This window comes from Pseudochaenichthys georgianus, chromosome 13 (genome assembly GCF_902827115.2).
Source record: "Pseudochaenichthys georgianus chromosome 13, fPseGeo1.2, whole genome shotgun sequence".
Classification (NCBI taxonomy): Eukaryota; Metazoa; Chordata; class Actinopteri; order Perciformes; family Channichthyidae; genus Pseudochaenichthys; species Pseudochaenichthys georgianus.
This window is the reverse complement of record NC_047515.1, coordinates 8,585,357-8,606,102: the sequence shown is the minus strand read 5'-3', so window position 1 is coordinate 8,606,102 and position 20,746 is coordinate 8,585,357. Positions and strand designations below refer to the sequence as shown.

The following is a 20,746-nucleotide window of genomic DNA, read 5'->3' as shown; positions in this document are numbered from 1 at the left end:
TCTCAACATACAACATCTCACCCTAAAGCCCTTCCATATTAACATCATTGTCACTGTTGATTTGACTTCTCAATTAATAGATTCATAACATTTACCCATTATTATTATGTTTAGTATTATTATTACAGATTTATTTTCCAAATCAGAAATTCACACTTAAAAATGTGATGAATGGATTATTGTCAATTTGTTTGTTTCCTTAATGCATATGAGTTTGATTTTTGAAATATTACCAACAATATTATCAATTGCTCTGATAAATGGTGATGATGTAAGATTGCTGTTCTCTGAATACAGTAACGATTGTCTCATCGTGAAGTATTTGAGGATGTAATAATGTAACTAGCAAAGTAAGTGAGTGTGCCACCTAGTGGTTGTTTGTTAAGCAAGCGGCCCTTGTGAAGCAGTGACCATGGTATGTCTTATGAGTTTAGAAGGAGGAATATTAACATACTGTAACAATAGGCACATGCACAGAATACAAAAAACAGAATACAAAAAACACCAACCGAACCCAAGTACTTCTGGACTGAATGAGGTCCAACACACGTGACATCATTGCACCCTGCCTGGTATTATTGATACCTGAATGAAGACCCCACTTTTAGGCAGAAGTCCTTCCTCAGTGTCCAGGAGGGGGCGACAGGCTTGCATGCTGTGACACTGTACCTCTAAACTACCCACAACACACACCCCACACACACACACACACACACACACACACACACACACACAACACACACACACACACACACACACACACACACACACACACACACACACACACACACACACACACACACACACACACACACACACACACACACACACACACACACACACACACACACACGTGCACACTCATTCATGACTTGTGTGCCTCGTCTTGCCTGCTTTGAAAGCAAGTGCATTTTATAGGTGTGTTTATTAGGTGTTTTAATGCATCTCTTGCACTGATGATTGGAGTTAACTCAAAGCAATCTGTGCTCTCCCCTTTAGACCTGCAGTCAAACATTTGGATTGCGTGTGTGTGTGTGTGTGTGTGTGTGTGCGCGCGCGTGTGTGTGTGTGTGTGTGCGTGCGTGCGTGCGTGCGTGCGTGTGTGTGTGTGTGTGTGTGTGTGTGTGTGTGTGTGTGTGTGTGTGTGTGTGTGTGTGTGTGTGTGTGTGTGTGTGTGGGTTATGTGTGTGGTACTGGCTGATAGAAGTGTTACAGTTAGAGGTTAGAGGTGGTGTGTTTCCTCCCCCCTGCCTGTCCTTAAAGAATAGAGGCCTTGGATTGGCCCTCTCCGCTCTCCTGTGGACCAATGTGGTGGCTGCACCTGAGCCCTGCAGCGAATCAGAGAGAAGCCTGCGGAACTAAAAGCCTGCAGAGCTGCAGCATAACAATACATCCTAGACTCTTCCCAGCACCATCACACCAAGTACTGCACCGATAAGTAAGACTGTTAAACAACTGAACTACTGAAACAATTTCATAACATTCATCTGCTAATTAGTCATTATTTATCTATTATCTAATATATCATTCCAATAACTTGTATATAGACTCGTATTGCACTATTCCACTTTTTTTTCTCACTTTTTTAAAACTATTTTTCTTTTTGTATTACTTTTAATATAGTATGTTTTAATATTGTTTTAATATTGTCTGCTTATCTGTATTATTGTGTTGCATTGTTGGAGAAGCCTCTGACCTAAGATTTTCAACGACATAATTACTCTGTAGCTATGTTAGTTTGACAATAAAGAACCTTGAACAGCCTTTCATTCACAAATACAGGACACTTTTGATATTCTGACATTTCAAACAATAATTCAAACAGTTTCAATGCTGGTTTATTTTGCAGCTCAATAGGGCTTGCGAAAATTATAATTGAATGGTCAACAGGTGTAAAATATTGGCCTCCAGACATCAGTCTCAACCTTCAAATATGCAAATTGTTCACCTTTAGCTTCCATATCATCATGATCATCTCATAAGGCAGATCACAAGAGCAACTGTGCAACAAATGGGATGTTAGAAAAATATAGTCAGACCGGTTCACTTCACACTTGAATTAATCTTATTACAATTATAAAAATAATATATATATATATATAATATATATATATATATATATATTTATATATATATATATTTTTTTTAAATATCAATATATTATCTGTATCTATAGTGGGAGGAAGTATTCAAATATTTGATTTGGTAAAAAGGAGCTTCAAGTACAAAAACCTCATTATAAATAGAAGTTGTATTAGCAAAATGTTATAGTAAAAATATTTATTTTGCATGCACATGAAAACATGCAATAATACGTTGCTTCATGCAACGTATTATTTTTATTAATGTAGCCTACTAAATGTAAAATATGAATATGTTGAATAATGGTGGATACATTAAAACAATATAAAAATGAATTTAAAACAGGATATATTGCAATGGTGTCTATTTGATCACATTCATTATTGTAGAAATGCTAAGAAAACAAATAAAAATGGTATATATGAAAATAATATTTGTTCCAACAGACCCTTATCCTGCAGGATAGAAAGTGAAGGGCAAGCCTCTGTGGTGTTCAGGTCCACACAGAAAAAGCAGGAAATATGCCGTTTGTCTTCAGTGTGGAAATGAACGGTGTAACTTCTTCTGTTGGTCTGCAAAAGCTTAAATAACAACATAGGCCTACACTGATCATTTAACAAAGTTGTGAATAATCTTGGCCTTTTTACCCCACGCCGTCAGCAGTCATTAGTTATGATCCACGGGGCCTCCACAGGAGCCTATTGATCACTCATTGACTGATTGATTTAGACAAATACTGTTTTCTCCCAGAGTGCGAGGTCGAGTCGCTCTCGCTGTTAATTGAAGATAACAGAGTGGCAACAATGGCCCCCGTAATAGAATGAGGGTTTTGTGATTATCGCTGCAGAAAGAAAAGAAAATGAAGAAGCAGGGGGATAAGGGGGGAGGAGGAGGAGGGGGGAGGCTCTCTAATTAGGAAGCGGGGCGGTGAGGAGGCTGTGGCCGGCAGGCAGGCGACAGGCGCCGGGTCCCGGACAAAAGGCTGTCTGCTGCCCTAAACTCCCCCTGCTTAACCCTTTAAACCGAGACACACACACACACACACACACGCACACTCACGTTGACTTTGGTACCAAACATGCAACACCAATGCTTAAAAACGCAAGAAAAGTTAAATAAAAACAATAGCCTACTGTTAATCGTCTACAGACGCTTACTTTGTGTTTATTTAAACATCGTGACATATTAAGCCAACTTAATAAGCAATGCATGCCATATTATATATACTTATATGGCCCATATAAGTGAAAACATATTTCATGTGGAGTTTGTTTTCCAGAATATATTTCCTGATAAACAGTTCAATTTGCTCTCAGGCTGCAGAGGATGTGTATGAGTGCAGCAGAGAAAGCCTTTCCTATAAATACTTACATTACTGGACTCTTTCTAAAAATACAGAGGGCCACACAATACTAAAGGAAATGCTTATTGACGGTGACTGAGGACCTGCTTTAAATAGACCTGCATGCCGGAGACAGGCCCGATTTAGTATTATAAGACTGACTACTGCTAAACAACCTAAACATTAAATAAGAAGTCCTTTTTTCTATTGCTCAGGTAGATTATAAGATATCATTTAATATTCACATGTGTAGCTTTAATGCAAAATGTCTTCACCGATTAATTCAGCATCTGATTTTAATATTTGGATTTATGATGTATGGATCAAACCCATTGTGAATTAACAAACCAAATGCATTGTTTCCTGTTAAACATTTGGCCAACAGGGGGCGCTCCTGTCACGCGTGTTTATGCGTGTGCACTTTACAGTGTGTAAAACCAGAGATGACTTCATTTAAAATGCTCCATGATTATAGCTTACATCTGTTTCGCTCTAATAAGATTAATCTAACAGCAATGCCAAGTCATAATATAATAAAGATAATCATACACCTGCAAGATTTCAGCACAACGATTTTTTTATTGAAATTGTGAGACAATCAAAAAAAATAAAAACCCGGACAACCAACATAAACAAAACAAGATAGGCCTACTTTCATCTTTAAATATATTTTTGAATAGATATGAATGATGCGCATAGGAGGAATTGCTTTGAATGTCTCCTGGCTGGAGTGAAGTAACCTGAGGTGTTTTTGAATCCATGTGGAGCTCTCTGTCTCTGTCGGTGGATACAGACTAACATGGCACACACGTCACCCTAAAATCTGCGATGCTTCATACACAGTTTTTCAAACCAACAAGCGCTAAATAGCTTTCATTTACAGTATATGTTCAAAAATGGGTTAGAGGGGGAGGAGGAGAAAAAAAAGAAGCAACAAGTTAAATTCGAAATATATACATGCTAATATACAGCCTTGAATAAATTAATACCAATTGCATATTCTTGGATCTTAGCTTTATTTACAGAATCTTTTATCTTTAATTACATAAATAGTTCAGAAGCAATTTTTCGGGCATGAAATGATAAGCGGTTCTCTCTTTCTCCCTCTCGCAGTTCACCTTCCAAGCCTTTTGAAATATCAGGCCTGGAAAAAAAAGTTGTTGTTTTGTATGCAGCTTGAGACCTGCCTGTCGGCGGGATGAGGCGTTCAGGGCTCGGCTCGGTATTTGAAAAAAAACAAAGCCTGGATGCTCAACGCTTCAAGTTGCCTAATCCAACACACACACTCTCCCTGTGCGTCGATCCGTGTGTGGAGACCGATATATGGGGCCGATACTGGTCTGATATTATGGATATGATAGAGTTAGAACTTAGTGGAACTTGTCGATGGCATGTCCATGAGCTGAAGGGACAGTTATTTAAAATTAACCATAATTTAAGTGTATATTTCTTCATTTTCGCATTCATTTTCAATGTTAGTTTTTTTTATATTTTAAAGATATCAATTTAGGAATGTTTGCCAGTATACATGCCTCCAAGAAGGACTCATCTACAAACACTGGGCTTCAGGGGGGAGTTTTTAAATGTTTGGTTTTATAGTTTTTAAACTATAATCATTACACCTTAATGATAGATGAAAGGTTATCTGGCAGGCTCTCTATCAGGTCAAGCTCGGGGTTAATACTTTTATAGGATTTTAAGTTAAATTGAATAATATGGACTAAGTTTCTGTCGATCCTCAGCTTTGTTCCATGAAATAACAGTTATCGGCCTTCAGCAACCCATATCGATCGAGCCTCATCCCAGTCTCCTTAATGTGCTGTACAGGACATTTGCACTTATAGTCCTCTAGTATTCAGGCCAAGTCTTCATCACTTGGGAGAGTCTGCCCTGGGGGAGGGCTCCCGCTGGCCCTCCAGGCCGCTCACCAGTCTCTGGATGCTTTGCAGCTCATTCACTGAGTCCTTCACTGAAGTTTTAGGAGATGCGGCCCTCACACTGGACCCTCCTTTCTTGTGGTTGCTGTGGAGCTCTGGGGCCGGGCTGGTCTCCCTGCTGCCCGGTTTGGAGGATTCGGACCCTGGGTTGAGGCAGCCCTGCAGGCTGGTGGTGAGCAAACTGGAGCTCTGAGGCAGCGACACTGGGAGCTGGTAAGGGTTGAAGCGGAGTCGGGGACGTGACGCAGTCAGGAAGGGGTTCCTGGAGAGGGAGCTGGAGGTGCTGGTGGCGGAGGCAGAGGCCGCTGCTGCAGCTGCCGCCATGTAGGTGTAGGGGTACGGGAACAGACCGCCAAACGGAGGCATGGGGATACCCTGTAATATAAAGGAAAACAACTTGGAGTTAGAGCTGTACACCTTTTTCCAGTCAAATAATCACAATAATAATACAATTTCAAACAGAATTTTGAAAGTCTGAAAATGTGTTTCCTAATCTTGAGTGTACAATTATTTTTACAAATAGATCCACTACAAAAAACGAAAATCCTGACCTCATGCAGCATATACATTATATTTAACTTCACTGGTCATCACAGACCACCAGCTAAAACAAAGCTAAGTACACTCCCAATCCAAACAGGTGTACAGGCAAACTAAGCATTCTAACAGGTTGAACTTCCTTACCTGAGAGGCGAGCATGTGCTGGGACAGATGGAAGGGGAAGGGGTTGGGGGTTCCTCCTGAGCCCTGGACGTTTTCCAAACCACTTACTCCGGATACAGAGGCCAATAGATGCCCCATGCCCATGGCAGAAAAGGCTCCGGGGGCCATGGCGAACTGCCCGGGGTGGAAAAACAACGGTGATCCGGCGCCCAGAGGGTTAAAAAACTGCTGACTGTGCAGGCCAGACATAGCCAGGCTTTGTAAGTGGGCCGGGCTGAAGTGCGAGGGGCTCTCGGTCTGGACCATGAGAGGAGAGAAGGACTCCTTAGTGGCACTAATGCCTCCGGACTCTGAGTCCTTTGTCAACACGTCTGTGGTGTCCTTCTTGTGCCTGCTCTCCGCTTTGTCCTTCTCAAGGTTCCTTATCCTGAATAGGGAGTCGTCCTTCTTTTCTGTGCTCGGCCTGTCCCTGATGCGCTCCTCACACCTGGAGCTGTAGGGGGACACAGGTTCAGGGCCCGGGCTGTTGGAGCCAGTGCAGTGCTCGTCGTGAGGATCCAGCTCCTGCTCGCTGTCAGTGCATGTTTTATCATCTATAAGAGAAATTGAATAGGAAAATAGAGGTGTAAGCAGATTTAAATAACACTTCAGGCATTGCAAAAAAACACACAAATAACCAGTATGCACACACTAGGTTGGCCCTATAAGTCTATTGGGAGCCTTACACTCTCAAAATCCACCCTTCACATTTAATTTACAAATTAGAAAATTCACATAGCCTATAATAGCAAGATGCTACTGCCTTTGCATCATGTTTTGCTTTATTTTTCACATGTTTAAATATTTGATATGCAAACATCCACTTACTAATGCTGGTTGACACGTCTTTTGTCATTTGAATTAGTTTGGTAGTTTAGGATGGAAAAATAATTGATAAAAAAAAACCAAATAAATCATTAAAAAAATATTAATTAAAAATAGGATCTAATAGACGTTTATTAACATGCTGTTAATTCTAAAAAAGAATTTAACATTCAGTTAAAAATCAAGTTGACTTTACTGTTTGAGTTCACAGTTCTTCTATGTATCAGATCCACTATGACCTGTGCATATATCTACATTTTTGTAATGATCATTTGTTACGTGAATGCATCTAAATTCGCGTAAAACACATTGACCTGCGAAAAATTTTTTTTTATCTACACGACAATAAGCTAATGTATTTTCTTCACGCTGCTGATTATTTCATACAATGTAAACTCAATATTTTTACCGATTAACACCATTTGAATTATTAATTTAAAAATGGATGACAACAACAACAACAACACATCCATCATCAAATAGCGTCGTTAAAAGTGAAATAGATAAACGATAAGGTTTCTTACCTCGGCTGGGCCTGCTGAACCTCAGCGGGCTGCTGTCGGCTCCCAGCGGGGAGTGCGCGGGGTCCCGGCCGGGGGGGTCACTGGACGAGGCGTCCGAATCCGCACCGTCCCGGTCCGCCTTGCACTGGTCTTCATACATCCTGAGCGACGGCATGGTTAGCTGTTTCCTGTTCATTTATAATATAGACAATAATGAATGGTGATGTGCGAGACGCATGACATACGCATGACGCAGGTGTAAGGACGCATTTCATACCTTTTCTCTCTCCTTCCGTTCCCCGTGTCTCTGAATCCTTTGGCGAAAGGGTTGTTGTCAATCTTCAGCTGCGTTATCTGTCAAAACATGATAATATTGTTAAGCCAATTGTTCCCAATATTTGGGACAACAACGCGTTTGGATAAACACGCAGAAACCAGCGTGTTGGAAAGAAGCCACGACAGGCCTCGAATCTGCATTATTAATAAAAGCGTATGGGGCGTTATTCTCATAGGCCCCTAGAGAGAAAATCTGCCACGAAATATTCCTCTATGGGGCCACACAAGCCTCCAGAAAAAAAGACAGAGGGAACACAACAGATGACTATCATATCAATAATTAATAATGTGGTTTGGATCACTGCTTTTTCACGGTATGTCCTGATGTGGAAGAGGCTGGTGTGGCTCCACGGAGCCGGCACACGACTGGGTGGCTCCTGTAGGAGCTTCGAGGCCTTATGGCCCTTGGACAAGAGCGTCAGGCGTTTGCCATTTGGACAGAGAGAGTGTCTTACAGCATCTGTCCACTGTGGCTGCGGCTGACCAGCCCTTTAAAGGCCCTCTAATCGATGGTGACTCTTTGCCATAAACTTTTACAAGGCACCCATACCCCTCTGGACACAAGCTCCAATTAGCCTCACGGAGGAGGATAAAGTGTCAGCCTAGGGGCCAATAATGATAAGCAAATACAGGCCTTTACAAAATCTCAATTTAAATATGCTGTTTTTTTTAAAGGTGAAACATTTGTTATTATTAAATCCAAAACACAGATTTTGACAAGACAAAAAAAAATAGGAACACATGTCTGCCATCTTTGCTCCTGAATCACAAAACACACTCCACATGGAAAAGCCTGGTGTATTTACTTGTGGTCAGTGTAATAATCCATTTATAGTCAATTCATAGCAGATAGCATTGAACATTTGAATTCATGGTGAGAAAAATCCGATACACCCACGAGTCAAAGCAAAAATAAATAAAAAACAAGTGGGACATGGGAGTCCTTTGCAGGGAAATTAGGCGACCTACAAAATCAGATTAAGTCTTCGGGAGTTGGAGGTGGGGGGAGGGGACGCATGTAGGACATTTATTATGCAAAGTATAGCAGCCATATTAGAGGCAGTCGGTTGAGTGTGAACAGGGACTCACCTTGTCGTTCTGATACGCTGTCACTGCCACGAACTCCGTCTCCGGGAACACGTAGGTCCTGAAGGTGCTGTAGGGGAGCTTCAGGATGTCGTTGGCCCGCACTATGTGGAACCGCGGCTGGTACTTGTGCATGGAGTTCAAGATGGTCTGGACCAACACACACAAAAACACACAGCTGCGGAGTGAATATTTTGCGTCCATATGACACTAGACAGAATATGTTGACGCGGATCCATCCATTGTTATTGATGTCGTTAATAATAATAATAATAATAATAATTATGGGTTTCATTTATAAAGCACTTCATATTTGACTTCAAATCCCGAAGTGCTACAAGCAGTGAGCATGGAACAATATAATTACTGTGTGAGCAGACGTGTCTGTAATTAGTGCGGGGTAAAGGGAACATCCTCAGCAGGCCACACATGCTGTCATGTAGTGTTCAGAATTACAGCTAAAATGATTTTATTCGGTTTAAAGAAAAAGAAAAAAACACGAGCACCATGAATTTTACCATAAAATAGCTTATATTTGAGAAATTCCCCCCAAACTAAACCTCTCAAATCGGTGAACAATTGCTATGAAAATGGACTAAACATACATTGGTAATTCAAGATAAAATGAGTGTATTCATTATGGCTACACCTCAAAAACATTAGCAGCATAAGGACTATTTGCATACTTGTGCAAATAATACCAGTAGCTACATTAATAGAAATCCTACCAACCGATTGCAAATCATTTAGACATGTAAATGTTACATTTGTTTCCTCAGTCTGCCTGCCAGATTAAGCCGATTATTTTAAGGGGGTTGTTGCATATTTAATAACCCATGTTAAAAACCCTAATACATATATTCAGGTTAAATAGCAATAAGTAGTAAACTATGGGGTAATGTTTGGAATGCAAAATAACACCAGTAGGCCTACCATACTATAGGCTACTATACCATACTATAGCCTACTATACCACTACTATAGCCTATAGCTACTATGCTATACTATACTCTGAGGTTGATGATATGCCAAGCAAGCTCGCAACACTCAGTTCAGATCAAAAATAATAATACAGAAGGTGACAAATGCAACCGAGGTTTACTCCAGTCCCTGAGCTGCTGCACACAGCCGGCGTTGGGTTTAAATATTCGGACGCAGAGGAGAAAACTCAGACTGGTCCTATTCTGGACCAACACATAAACTGTGCAGCGACCGGTGGAAGTCAAGTGGCGAAAAAGTGTCAACAAGATAAATGTAGGCCTTCTTATCTTTAAATGCATAGTATGTTAGATTAAAGCACTACATTCTAATTTGTGTATCAACATCGTTACTCTTTATTTACCACCATTTACAATCTCCCTGCAATACTGTTTTGATTTTGCACATAGCCTATGTTGGATTTCATTTATTTACCTCTGGCTGTTTCTTCTTTTGCTATTATTATTATTATTATTATTATTATTATTATTATTATTATTATTATCATTATTATTATTATTATTATTTGTTTTGCTGCTGCAGCGACTCACTTTCCCAATTGGTGTCATAAGTTGTATTTGGTTTTAAACACTGTCCTGCCTGTTCTAACATGTAGACTCAAAATGTTTGTTCTCAAGCGAGATTAAAAACTCCAGATACTTACAAATCCGTGCTTGTCTGAAATATTGTTGGTCAGCTTGAGTTTATGGAAAGCAACAGGCTTGGCCATCCACTGCTCGCCGGTGGCCGGGCTGTCCGGGTGGATGTACATCCTCTTGGGCATCTCCGGATCGGCCTTTCCCGCCACCATCCAGCGGGAGTTGTGGAACTTGTAGCGGCAGTCGTCCGCCGCCACGATGTCCATCAGCAAGATGTATTTGGCTTTTTTATCGAGTCCGTTCATTCGCACTTTGAACGGAGGGAACATCCTCCTGCACAGAGAAACACGCGTGGAGTTAACACACCGTGATTCAACCAAAACACAACACCAAATGATCTTGAACAAATTGTACAAAAAGACGCACTGAAGGCGACGCGGATGAAGTAAAACTAGAGGGAATCTTGTTATTGTCAGATAATATTCTCACGCAGTTAGGCGGTGTGTGTTAGTTTGTGTCTGTCTGTCCGTCTGTGTGTGTGTGTGTGTGTGTGTGTGTGTGTGTGTGTGTGTGTGTGTGTGTGTCTGTGTGTGTGTGTGTTTTGTTCATGCCCTACACTACAAATCTGAGCAGAAGCCTATATTTATGACCACAGCACTTCACCTCTCTGCTTTTTGAAGTGACAGTCTGTTTATGAAATCCAGAAGCTCTGCTGCCTCGACAACATGCAGCTCGGGAGAGAAAAAACTAACTAAAGCCCAGTTATGATTTCCCCCCCCAAAATGTCCTAAATTGGTAGCGACCTGGAAAAATATCATAAATATTGAAAACAATAAAATGACATTTTATTCATTCACTTACTTTGAAGATAGCTTTACAAATGTTATGGGACAGTAACTCCATTAAAAACCTAAATATTGAGTGTGATCTGCGAGGGTAATATAGCACATTCTTGCCGTAGACTATTCTCTGGACTTTCTGCCTATTTTTAATATGAATCTCGAAACATGTTAATAAATAAAAACTGAATAGCCAAGGCCTTACACACGTCATTTAACAACGTAACTAAATGGGTTTAAGTTGCTCTAACATGTTCAGTGCTGGTTCATTCTCAGCATATCCCATATACAGATGAACTGATTTTTTTATTTAAAATAATGTCAGAGAGATTCTTACCTCCCGGACTTGGTAATAACCATCTCCGTCCCGACTTTATGAAACTGGTCCCAAAGATCCTTGGCTTCCAGTGTAACTTTGGGGTCGTCGTCCACCTCCTCCTCGGGCTCCAGGCTCTTCATGCTACGGAGATGAGCGGCCTGGTGGTGGCTGAGGGCCGGGTGGAGTGCAGCTTCCGCCGCCCCGGAGAGGCCGTGGTCCGTCATGGGCTTGGTGAGAATCCCAGGAGGGAGGCTGAGCGCCGGGAAGAACGAAGGCTGCGCTGCCGCTAGAAAAGCGGACATGGGGAAGTCGGTCGGCCGATGAGCGTGGAAAGGGTGATAAGCCATTGCAGTCCCCGTGAAAACTGGATCTCTCATCGGTGCATCCACAAAAACCGAAGTGAAATAATGGATAGTTTATTGGTATTTCCCCGCAACCCGGAGCGAGCGTATAGGTCCGCGACTCGCGAGAATTTCTGTAAAGCGGTACAAAACTGCACAGTTAAACAAACAGTGCGTTATCAGGCTGAAGAAAACAGCGAAGAGTTCCTGTGGATGTGATTTTCCTTTGGTTCCTCCGCCAAGTCCTTCAGTAAAAGTGGCGCGGTGAAGCCAAAGCCCGGCTGCGCTGTGTGCCTCTCAGAGAAGTAAGCTGTTTCTCTGCTTTAGTCATCCCACACTGACTGGAGAGATGTGGCCCCGTTCACTGCAGATCTGTGACTATCTCACATGTCCTTCCTGCCTCCATCCCCAACACTAATGAACCAAGCCCCTTTGATTGCTGATTTTACGCTTTGTGGACCAATTGTGGGCCCCTATAGGCGTGGTTCTGACAGCTCCGGTCAGACTCTAGAAAAGGAGGGGGGGACAAGAAGGTGTCGGAAGCATTAGCAGTAAGAAAACATGTCAACAGAATAAAATATTAACCAATGACAGGAGAGATCGGGAAATCCCACCCCCATTTCCAAGCCAAACACCGGGTCAGTCCTCAGTTGTTGGCCGGTCGAGGCATCACCTCTCTCGGCTTGCGTTTTTACAATGTCGCCTCCGGAGAAAGCAGTTCACAGAGTCACTGTTTTAATGCTCACCTTAACACAGAGGAACAACAGTTCTCCACTGTCTTTTAGAACAACTCACTACAGTAACTCCACGACGATTCCGGAGAGATTTATCTCATTTCTCGGTCGTTCTCCAAACATTACAGCCATAATTATTCCATGTTATCGGCTGTTTTTTCACGCTCAGGCTGGAATCACTAGCCCAGGCTATAAATGTTAGCTGCTTGCACTGACTTCAGCTTCATTCAGACCCGGCTTCCCCAGGCGAGAGCCGTTTATCTGTGCGTGTTTCCTGATCGAGCTGACGGGAAGGCAGCCGCAGCGCAATAAAGAGACGAGCCTGGAAAAGACAAACCCAGATGCTGCGTGGAGGAAAAGAGGAAACCAGATGAATGATGATGAGTGACTGTTGACAGAAAAATCAAAGAGAAGGAAAAAAGCGGTGAGTGCTCACTTCGATACAAACTCTTCCTCGTTCCAAATAAAGTTTAATAAGTTCAGAATTCAAGCTCTTTATTTATTTATATAGGCTATATCCTCGTGTTATTATTCTTCCTGTTTGCGGGGATTTGTATTGTCGCAGTGATGAGATGATTTCGTGCGCACAGGGCAGGCGGCGGTAGCGTGTAATCTTCGACAGGTTGTATTTTGTCAAAACCAAGGACAGTGAGTGCGGGACTCCGGGAGCCCCCCCCCCCCCCGCCCCCCTGCCCTCCGCTCTGCTGAGCGCCTTTAAACACCCAGCTCCTGATTAACTTGGACTCAGTTTGTTAAAGGGCCGCTCGGCTCCAGGCCGATGCGCCGTACTAAGAACAATCTCTTTTCTCTTTATATTTACCCTCAAGTCGTGCATGTGCGCCCCTGCGGCTCCACTCTCCTGCCTAGCTCATGACTCCATGTCAGATGTAATGTGATGTGTGCTTTATTTTCTTTTTCTTTTTTGGATAAACAGCTGCTATCTCCGGGCAGTGTTGAGAGCCAGGCGTCACTTCGACAAAAACTGAAACAAAAAGTGATAATCCCTCTGAATGAGACTGTCAGAGACAACTGTGCATTTCCTATTAACCCCTGCAATGTAGCGCCTCTGCGGCTTCCGCTGACAGGCATGCACATACAAATGTGTTGAATAATATTTGAAAACCCTTATAATGAAAACTCAGACCACACGTCGTTCATTAGGCCTACCTGTCGCTACATTAAACAGTAACAATACAATTAACAGACAAAAGGTGCAAAACCAAAACATATATATATTTTTTTGTAATTATAGAATATCCTTAATACGCAACTCCAGTCAGCCACTGTGTGTCAGATACATCATGCTGTGTGTTTTAGGGAATGCAGTGGGTGCACATCTCCGCTATGTTGCACACTTGTTGCTCGGCTTCCATCACATTGATGCAGACACACAGAAGGCCAAACAGGAGCAGCCACTGTACCTGCATGAACAGAAACAGTTTGTATAAGACCAGGAAACACATTACATCAAACACCAAGTTTCACAAAGTAGACGCATGTGAACAAAAGTGTATTTTCACTCCAGCCAGGTGTTGGAAATAAATGCCAGCGAGCAACAACTTCACATGTAAAGTCATCAGGCATGTCCTGCACATGACTCACAGTTTCTGCACAGCTACATTGCGGTGTGTATCTGCAGTAATTGGGCCGGACAGCTGACTTGTTTGGAATGCTGCACCTTCAGGTTTTTGAAATGACGGAGAGGTAGGAGTGCCGTGGGAGCGGCGGCAGTTTGTCAGGGGTTTGAAGCTGCATGCACGGACTGGGGAAAGAAAAAGATTAGCAACATATGGAGGTGGATAACGGTTTTCTGCCGGAATACTCAACTGGATAATTGTATCAACAATGCTTGTGTAAATTAGTCACCATTTATTTGTTCTGTGCCGTCAACGGTACAGAAATCTCCATTACGCGCGATTCAAAAGTCATTAAGTGGAGGAAGCTCCGGGCTGCTGGGACATCTACATAGAAGGGGCACAGGGCCGGTGGATTAACATATTCTCTGTGTTGAGGATAAATGAAAGCAGACAGTAAATCTGCTCCTCAGACTTGTTCTTTGGGAAGCTGTGTGTGTCCTGTCAGCTGGGGGTGAGGTAGGCTACAGATCTATACTTGAGTAAAAGTAGAGCTAAGTAAGAATACTCTGTTACAAGTCCTGCAAAATGTAACTCAAGTAAAAGGACAGTATTAGCTTCAACATATACATAAAGTAGTACCAAAAGTAGAAGTACTCATTATGCAGATTGTCTATATATATAATATATTTTATGATTATAATAATGTATGCATTAAAGCGTTATCAAAGCTGGTAAAATGCAGCTAGTTTAAATGACTTTGTATACTGCAGGGTGTGCATTTACTCCAGGTGTAACTAAAGTGTAATGTGCATGTTAATTGCATTTAATATTATGAATTAAAATCTGCAAAGTAACTAAAGGCATTACATGTAGTGGAGTAAAAGTACACTATTTACCAGTACTTGAGTAAATGTATACGTAAAGTTACTTTACACCACTGGATTAGGGTCACTTTGAACGGAGAATAAATTGCAAAAGTAATGATGTAATTAATAAATGACGTATTGATTTACTTTTTTAATTGTTGTATACCCGGAAATAGTCAAAACAAGCAGGTTTGGATGTTTATATTGGAGAGTTGTCAGTCACCTTTTCTCTGGAGTTGTGAATTAAATGCTGACATGACGCGTTTCATACAGTAGGAAGTTGACTAAGGGTTTTCTATGTACTATGTACCGCTAAATACAATACACTCCAGCTGCAGATGTGAACATGTGCTAAAAAGCGTCTTCCGTACCGGTGATTCGGCCCACATGTCAGCGATCCCCGGCCAAACACGGCTCTAATTACAACATAACGGGAAAAGTTTTGCGCCATATTGGCCCATAATCGAGTATTGTTATTTTCTTCCTCTCCTCGACATTGTTCCTTTCTTCCTTTTTATCTCTCCATCTTCTCCTCCCATCTCCCTGCATCATCTCTCCGGCTATATTTAGCGGCTAGACTGAGGCCTTGGCGCCAGACCGTTTAAGACCTGTCAAAGTCCCTCATATTTCCCCTTGTCACATGGAAACCCGGCGACCAGCGGCCCTCTCCTCCTCCTCCTCCTCCTCCCTACCTCCCTCCCTCCCTCCCTCTCTCCCTCCTTTTCTTCTCCTTCTCCTCCCTCATCCCCATCGTACATCTACCAGCAACCCTCCTCCTCCTCTTCCTCCCCTTCATCTCCTCCACTTCCTCCTCTCCAGTACACTCTGCTAAATGAAACATATCAGTTCTCACTTGTAGGAAAAGCGGTATGTTCCCCACACTCACACTCACACGCGCGCGCGCGCACGCACACGCACACACACTCAACAATGGGAGAAGCTTTTTGGGAATACCTCATGCACCCCAGCTCTTCCATAAAACAAACATTTCTACTGGACATGACTTCATGGCAAACTTAATCACATCCAATCATATTATTGCTGCCCCAAAGCAGATTTTACAGAAGTATCATGAAGTGAAGTTACAGTGTTGTTTGGAGGCTGTGGGGGCCAGGTGGGGGCGCTATAGGGACCCTGGGAGCCACAGGAGAGTGACACTGTGTCACACCCAAAGGCGCACAGCAGCCCAGACTTTGATACTTCAGAAACACACGCGCGCACGCGCACGCACGCACACACACACACACACACACACACACACACACACACACACACACACACACACACACACACACACACACACACACACACACACACACACACACACACACACAGGTTTAGTCCTTTACAAAAAACACATAGCTTTGATTTATGCTCATCTCTTTACATTACAATACTTTCTACATGTCTGATTTCAGGTATTTTAAATGTGGTCTAATAATGCCGTAGGTTATTGCACCAAGGAGACTCCCTATCAGTATCTCCAATCAAAGGTCTATACATTCATGACGCACTGCAGAAATGCGCGCACCCACGTGGTGTGTTTACCCAGTTATAAACACATCACTGGGTGTGACGCGTGCTTCCCAATATATCACAATGACATTACCTCCTGTCATTACTGTCTAATGTTCCGTAATAAAACAACATCTCTGTAGTCTGTGGCTGGTTGAAGGTGAGGCCCCACAGTGCCGACAGGGCCCCTGCACCCACAGAATGACTTTGTATTTTATTTCAACTTTAGAGATATACAAGTAGGGCTATTCTTTTGCGTTAGTGTATGTGGATCAACATGTACAAAACGACGGGGGCATTTGATCCCATGGAAACATCTTAAAATCACATAAATATATTTTATAAATACTGTGGGTCATCTATGTCATACTTGCTGATCTTTTAAAAACAGATAGTTTGATTTTTTTTTATCCAAGCACCTCTCGGTAAATTCATTTATACAACTCTTTTTTTTTTACGGATTCGCGGAAATGCTTTTATTCTGAATATAGTTTATTTAATGTAATCAAACTAACCCGTACAAAATCTAATTTTTAAATCGCATTTCTCTGTAACAATATGTATATCCATGTACGTTTGATGTAACACTTTGAAGTAGGCTATAGACCAGCTTGTAACGGTGCCAAGCAAATAAAGAATAATTTCACTTCCTGTTTGTTTTCCGTTCAGAAGAAGCTTACTCTTAATCAGGAAACGTTTGAACATCGGCTTGTTGATATTATCCATTACTTTTAAAGTTCGTTGAGGCAGATTTTTTTTCAAACCAGCATAATAATATTCTGTGTGTTTGCAGATGTGCTGACAGCGAGGAGAAATTGAATTAGCAGCTGCAGCGCCGGGAACATTGGATCTTATTAGGAGCGCAGCAGAGGAGCAGCTACCTGCAGGTGACACACACACACACACACACACACACACACGCACGCACACAATATCATAAAAAAAACAAGAAAGAGTATACATGTCTTAGTTTCGATTCAACAGTGAGTTAACCTTATTTGGAAGGACATAAACACCTAAATCTACTCAAGTTTCGAATTATGTTGCCATTAAAGATGATGACAACATCTTAGATTACATTTTCTGTAATTATTCGCAGCTTCAAGACACAATAAAAAAACGATGAAACATCTGCAGATGTGTTATATTAATGTCATATAATGCCGCAGTAAGTGAGTTGAATGATGAGTCAGACTGCATCTCATGCAAATAACCTCGGCCCCCTTAACACACGAGACTGTCAAATATCCTATCAGATCTGGTTGCAGACTATTCATTAATTTGGGCTTAATAAAATGAAAGGGAGCACATGCTGTAAATGGAGTGTGGGTATGTGGACCCCAGCTTTCTCTTCAGGTATATTGTAAGGTACATGTATTTGTAAATCATGCACACTTTCAACATCACATAACCTGAACTCTTATTTCTTTGTTTCCTGCAGGAGAAATATGTTTGATAAAAGGGAAGCTGATCCAGAACAATTATGCTCAAGAAACTGATTCAAATCTTATCTTCTTCCAATTCAGCAGCAACACTGATCTGAGATCAGGGAGAACCTGATGGTGAGTGTAACAATGCGGTCCCTGGGTCAGTGGCTCCCAACATATTGTTAGAGGAACTACTGGAAAAGGGATTTCATACTTTTAGATTTGAAATGTTTGCAAAACGTACAAATTATTAAAATAGTTAACTCTTCTTATACATGTATTTATCTGCATGTTATTCAATGACATGGAACTGAAATGTATTTCTTTAACTCAGAATAAACGTAGAAAAACGCGTAATAACGCCTACCTCTCTTTCAAGTCAGCATACAGCAGTGTGATCATTTAAAGACTCATTCTGATGAACTGTCTGAGGCCTATGAGATGAAACCCTTTTGTAAATGATACAACAAAATGCCTAATGGTCAAATTGCCAACTATTCTTAGAATTGGATCAAACTAAGATGATAAGGACATGATTTATGACAGCTCGCCTCTAACAGCATTTTAATGTTCACATCTAAATAGCAAACAAATCAATAGTCACAGGGTCGACTTTGGCATAATAGAATTCTTTTAAGGACCACAGCCCCGTGGCATCTGCCTCGACCCAACTTGGATCTGTAAAGAACTAATTGCTACAAGTGATGTTCCTGCTGATCTGCATTTGTATTTACTTTAGTGAGAGTGGAACCAGGAGCGGTCCCGTTGTGAACGAGGGCCATGAGATCTAAAAGTGTGGATAAGATTAGCAAGCGGCACAATTTTATGCATCAGCTTCAAATGCTGGCGCTGGCTTGAAAAACAATAAGTGAGTGTTTTCCCTTCGGTCCCAAAGCACTGGGAGATATTTCTGCTCGTTGCTTTTGATAAACGAAGCAAGTGTAAAGAGTTTTCCAAGCCTCTAAATTAGAAACAATATATATATATATATATATAGCAAGGCTATAACAATTTGAAACTAAAGATTATAAACAAAAGTTTGCGGTAATATTATAAGTTAATGATAAAAACTTAAAACCCAATGTTTATTATAATACATGTACCAGACAGACATGCCATAGCTAAAGCTAAACTGTAACCAGAGCCCTAATGCACAGCAGATAGGACATGTGAGTAGAGACTTCCCTATACTAACATAGTGTATGCTAATCCGTTAACATTGGCATCACATCATTTATTATTTGAATCCTTTTTTGTAAACGGTATTTAATATGCTTGGAAGCAGATACATATAACATTTAAAGTTATTTCAAGACAGGTGCTATATTTGAAATGAATTACTATTTTATTTTGTTTGACAGTGGTATTATTTATTTAGGGAATGATGGTTGAAAAGATTATTATTTTAGTTTCACTTGCATCCTTAATTTTTAATGACATGAGATACTTTTGTTGTGTTCGTGCACTTGTAGTGTGTAACTGTGTTTGACTGCTTGTGTGTGGACCCCAGGAAGAATGGCCAAAGCTAATGCTAATGCTAATGGGGTTCCACCAAACACATCCCAGAGAGCAATAAGTGTCAGCATGCGTTGTCCCAGTCAGACATGAGACTTTGTTTCCAGTTAAAACCTGAGGATCAGTTCTTGCTGACCAAGCTAATGCTAATGCGTGTCGGGTTGATTCAGCAAAGAGCTGTGACTGCTGGCCTACACTTTTCTGCCATGTCACTCTTACTGACAGTTACCAAGTTTGGACTCAACATAGGTTCGGACGCTAAGGACTTTAAAGTTTGCTCCATTAACTCTTCAGAAAACGGACTCTCTTATCCAAATGGTCTTGAATCAGTGATTTAATGTAACGCTCCATGACTCTGGCAGGACATGGCTTTCTGAGTTACTGCTACACTTCCCTAAGGTTCAGTTTTTAGCATTTCCTCTGTGCTGCATGTCTTTGCCTACGTCTGCTTGTTAAACACATCCAAATATAAACATTCATTTTAAACTTCCATATGTACGTTTTCAGGCTTTTAGTGCGTTTTTAAATACGATATTGTTATTTATCACCAATAGGATATCCACAGCATTTATAATGTGTACTATTGTGAGTATTTAAACCTTGTCAAATGTTTTGTTGGAAACAAATAAAAAGCTTCAAGGTGAAACTGTGGTTTTCTCTTGTTCTTGTTGCATAAGGCTGAGCTTCCCTCTGGACCAAGTGGCGAGCACATCCTGCCAGCTGGAACTTATTTCCACATTATTCATAAGGGACTTTGCGTACAAACATGAAATGGGTTCAGATCTTCATTAATCAGTTGTTTTAGGTTCTGTGCAACTATTACTTGTATTTGTAAACAGGACTAAAGATATCATGTGTTTAGTTATTAAATGTTTTAGGCATTTAAGTTGTAATTCATTCGTTTCTTTTTAAGTTTGGCAGTTATCTACTGTAGCTTGGCAAGGACCCTTTTTCATGTTATGGTTAGTAGCCTATGAACACATCGCTGGGAGGAAATAAAGCATACAAGGAAGAATTCACCGCTAATTTAATTCAATTTTAAATAACTTGTTCTTCTTTTATTCCTGAGTTTTGGCTGTTCTTTCCTGATTAGCAAAGATACGAACATGGCCTCTTGTTTTTCTCTCTCAGAACAAAGAGCCAGTCGCCCATAAAAAGATCCTTTAACAGCACTTTACTGCCTGTAAAAAAATATGGTACTAATTACCAGGGTTACTATGTGC

At 41.3% G+C, this 20,746-nt stretch overlaps 1 protein-coding gene and 1 long non-coding RNA gene across 2 annotated transcripts; one reads left to right on the top strand and one right to left on the bottom strand.

Moving 5' to 3' along the window:
- Positions 1-3,983: 3,983 nt before the first annotated feature.
- On the bottom strand, positions 3,984-12,723 carry tbx2b (T-box transcription factor 2b). The gene is made up of 8 exons (XM_034097546.1): positions 12,636-12,723; positions 11,567-12,396; positions 10,456-10,723; positions 8,817-8,963; positions 7,669-7,745; positions 7,413-7,579; positions 6,046-6,617; positions 3,984-5,736 (listed from the first exon to the last, which is right to left on the bottom strand). Exons 2-8 carry the CDS (start codon positions 11,923-11,925, stop codon positions 5,296-5,298), a joined length of 2,031 nt encoding a protein of 676 aa, XP_033953437.1. The 5' UTR covers positions 11,926-12,396; positions 12,636-12,723; the 3' UTR covers positions 3,984-5,295.
- Positions 12,724-12,960: 237 nt separating this feature from the next.
- Positions 12,961-20,169, top strand: LOC117457446 (uncharacterized). The gene is made up of 3 exons (XR_004553332.1): positions 12,961-13,047; positions 17,375-17,468; positions 18,023-20,169. It is a non-coding gene; the product is annotated as an uncharacterized lncRNA (long non-coding RNA).
- The last annotated feature ends 577 nt before the right edge of the window (positions 20,170-20,746 follow it).

What these genes read in the sequence shown, in the direction of transcription:
- tbx2b (XM_034097546.1), bottom strand. Translation starts at nt 11,925, where the DNA reads ATGAGAGATCCAGTTTTCACGGGGACTGCAATGGCTTATCACCCTTTC. An exon ending in GTTATTACCAAGTCCGGGAG is followed by an intron (nt 10,724 to 11,566) that starts GTAAGAATCTCT and finishes TTCTCTGTGCAG; the next exon opens with GAGGATGTTCCCTCCGTTCA. An exon ending in CAGCGTATCAGAACGACAAG is followed by an intron (nt 7,746 to 8,816) that starts GTGAGTCCCTGT and finishes ATGTTTTGACAG; the next exon opens with ATAACGCAGCTGAAGATTGA.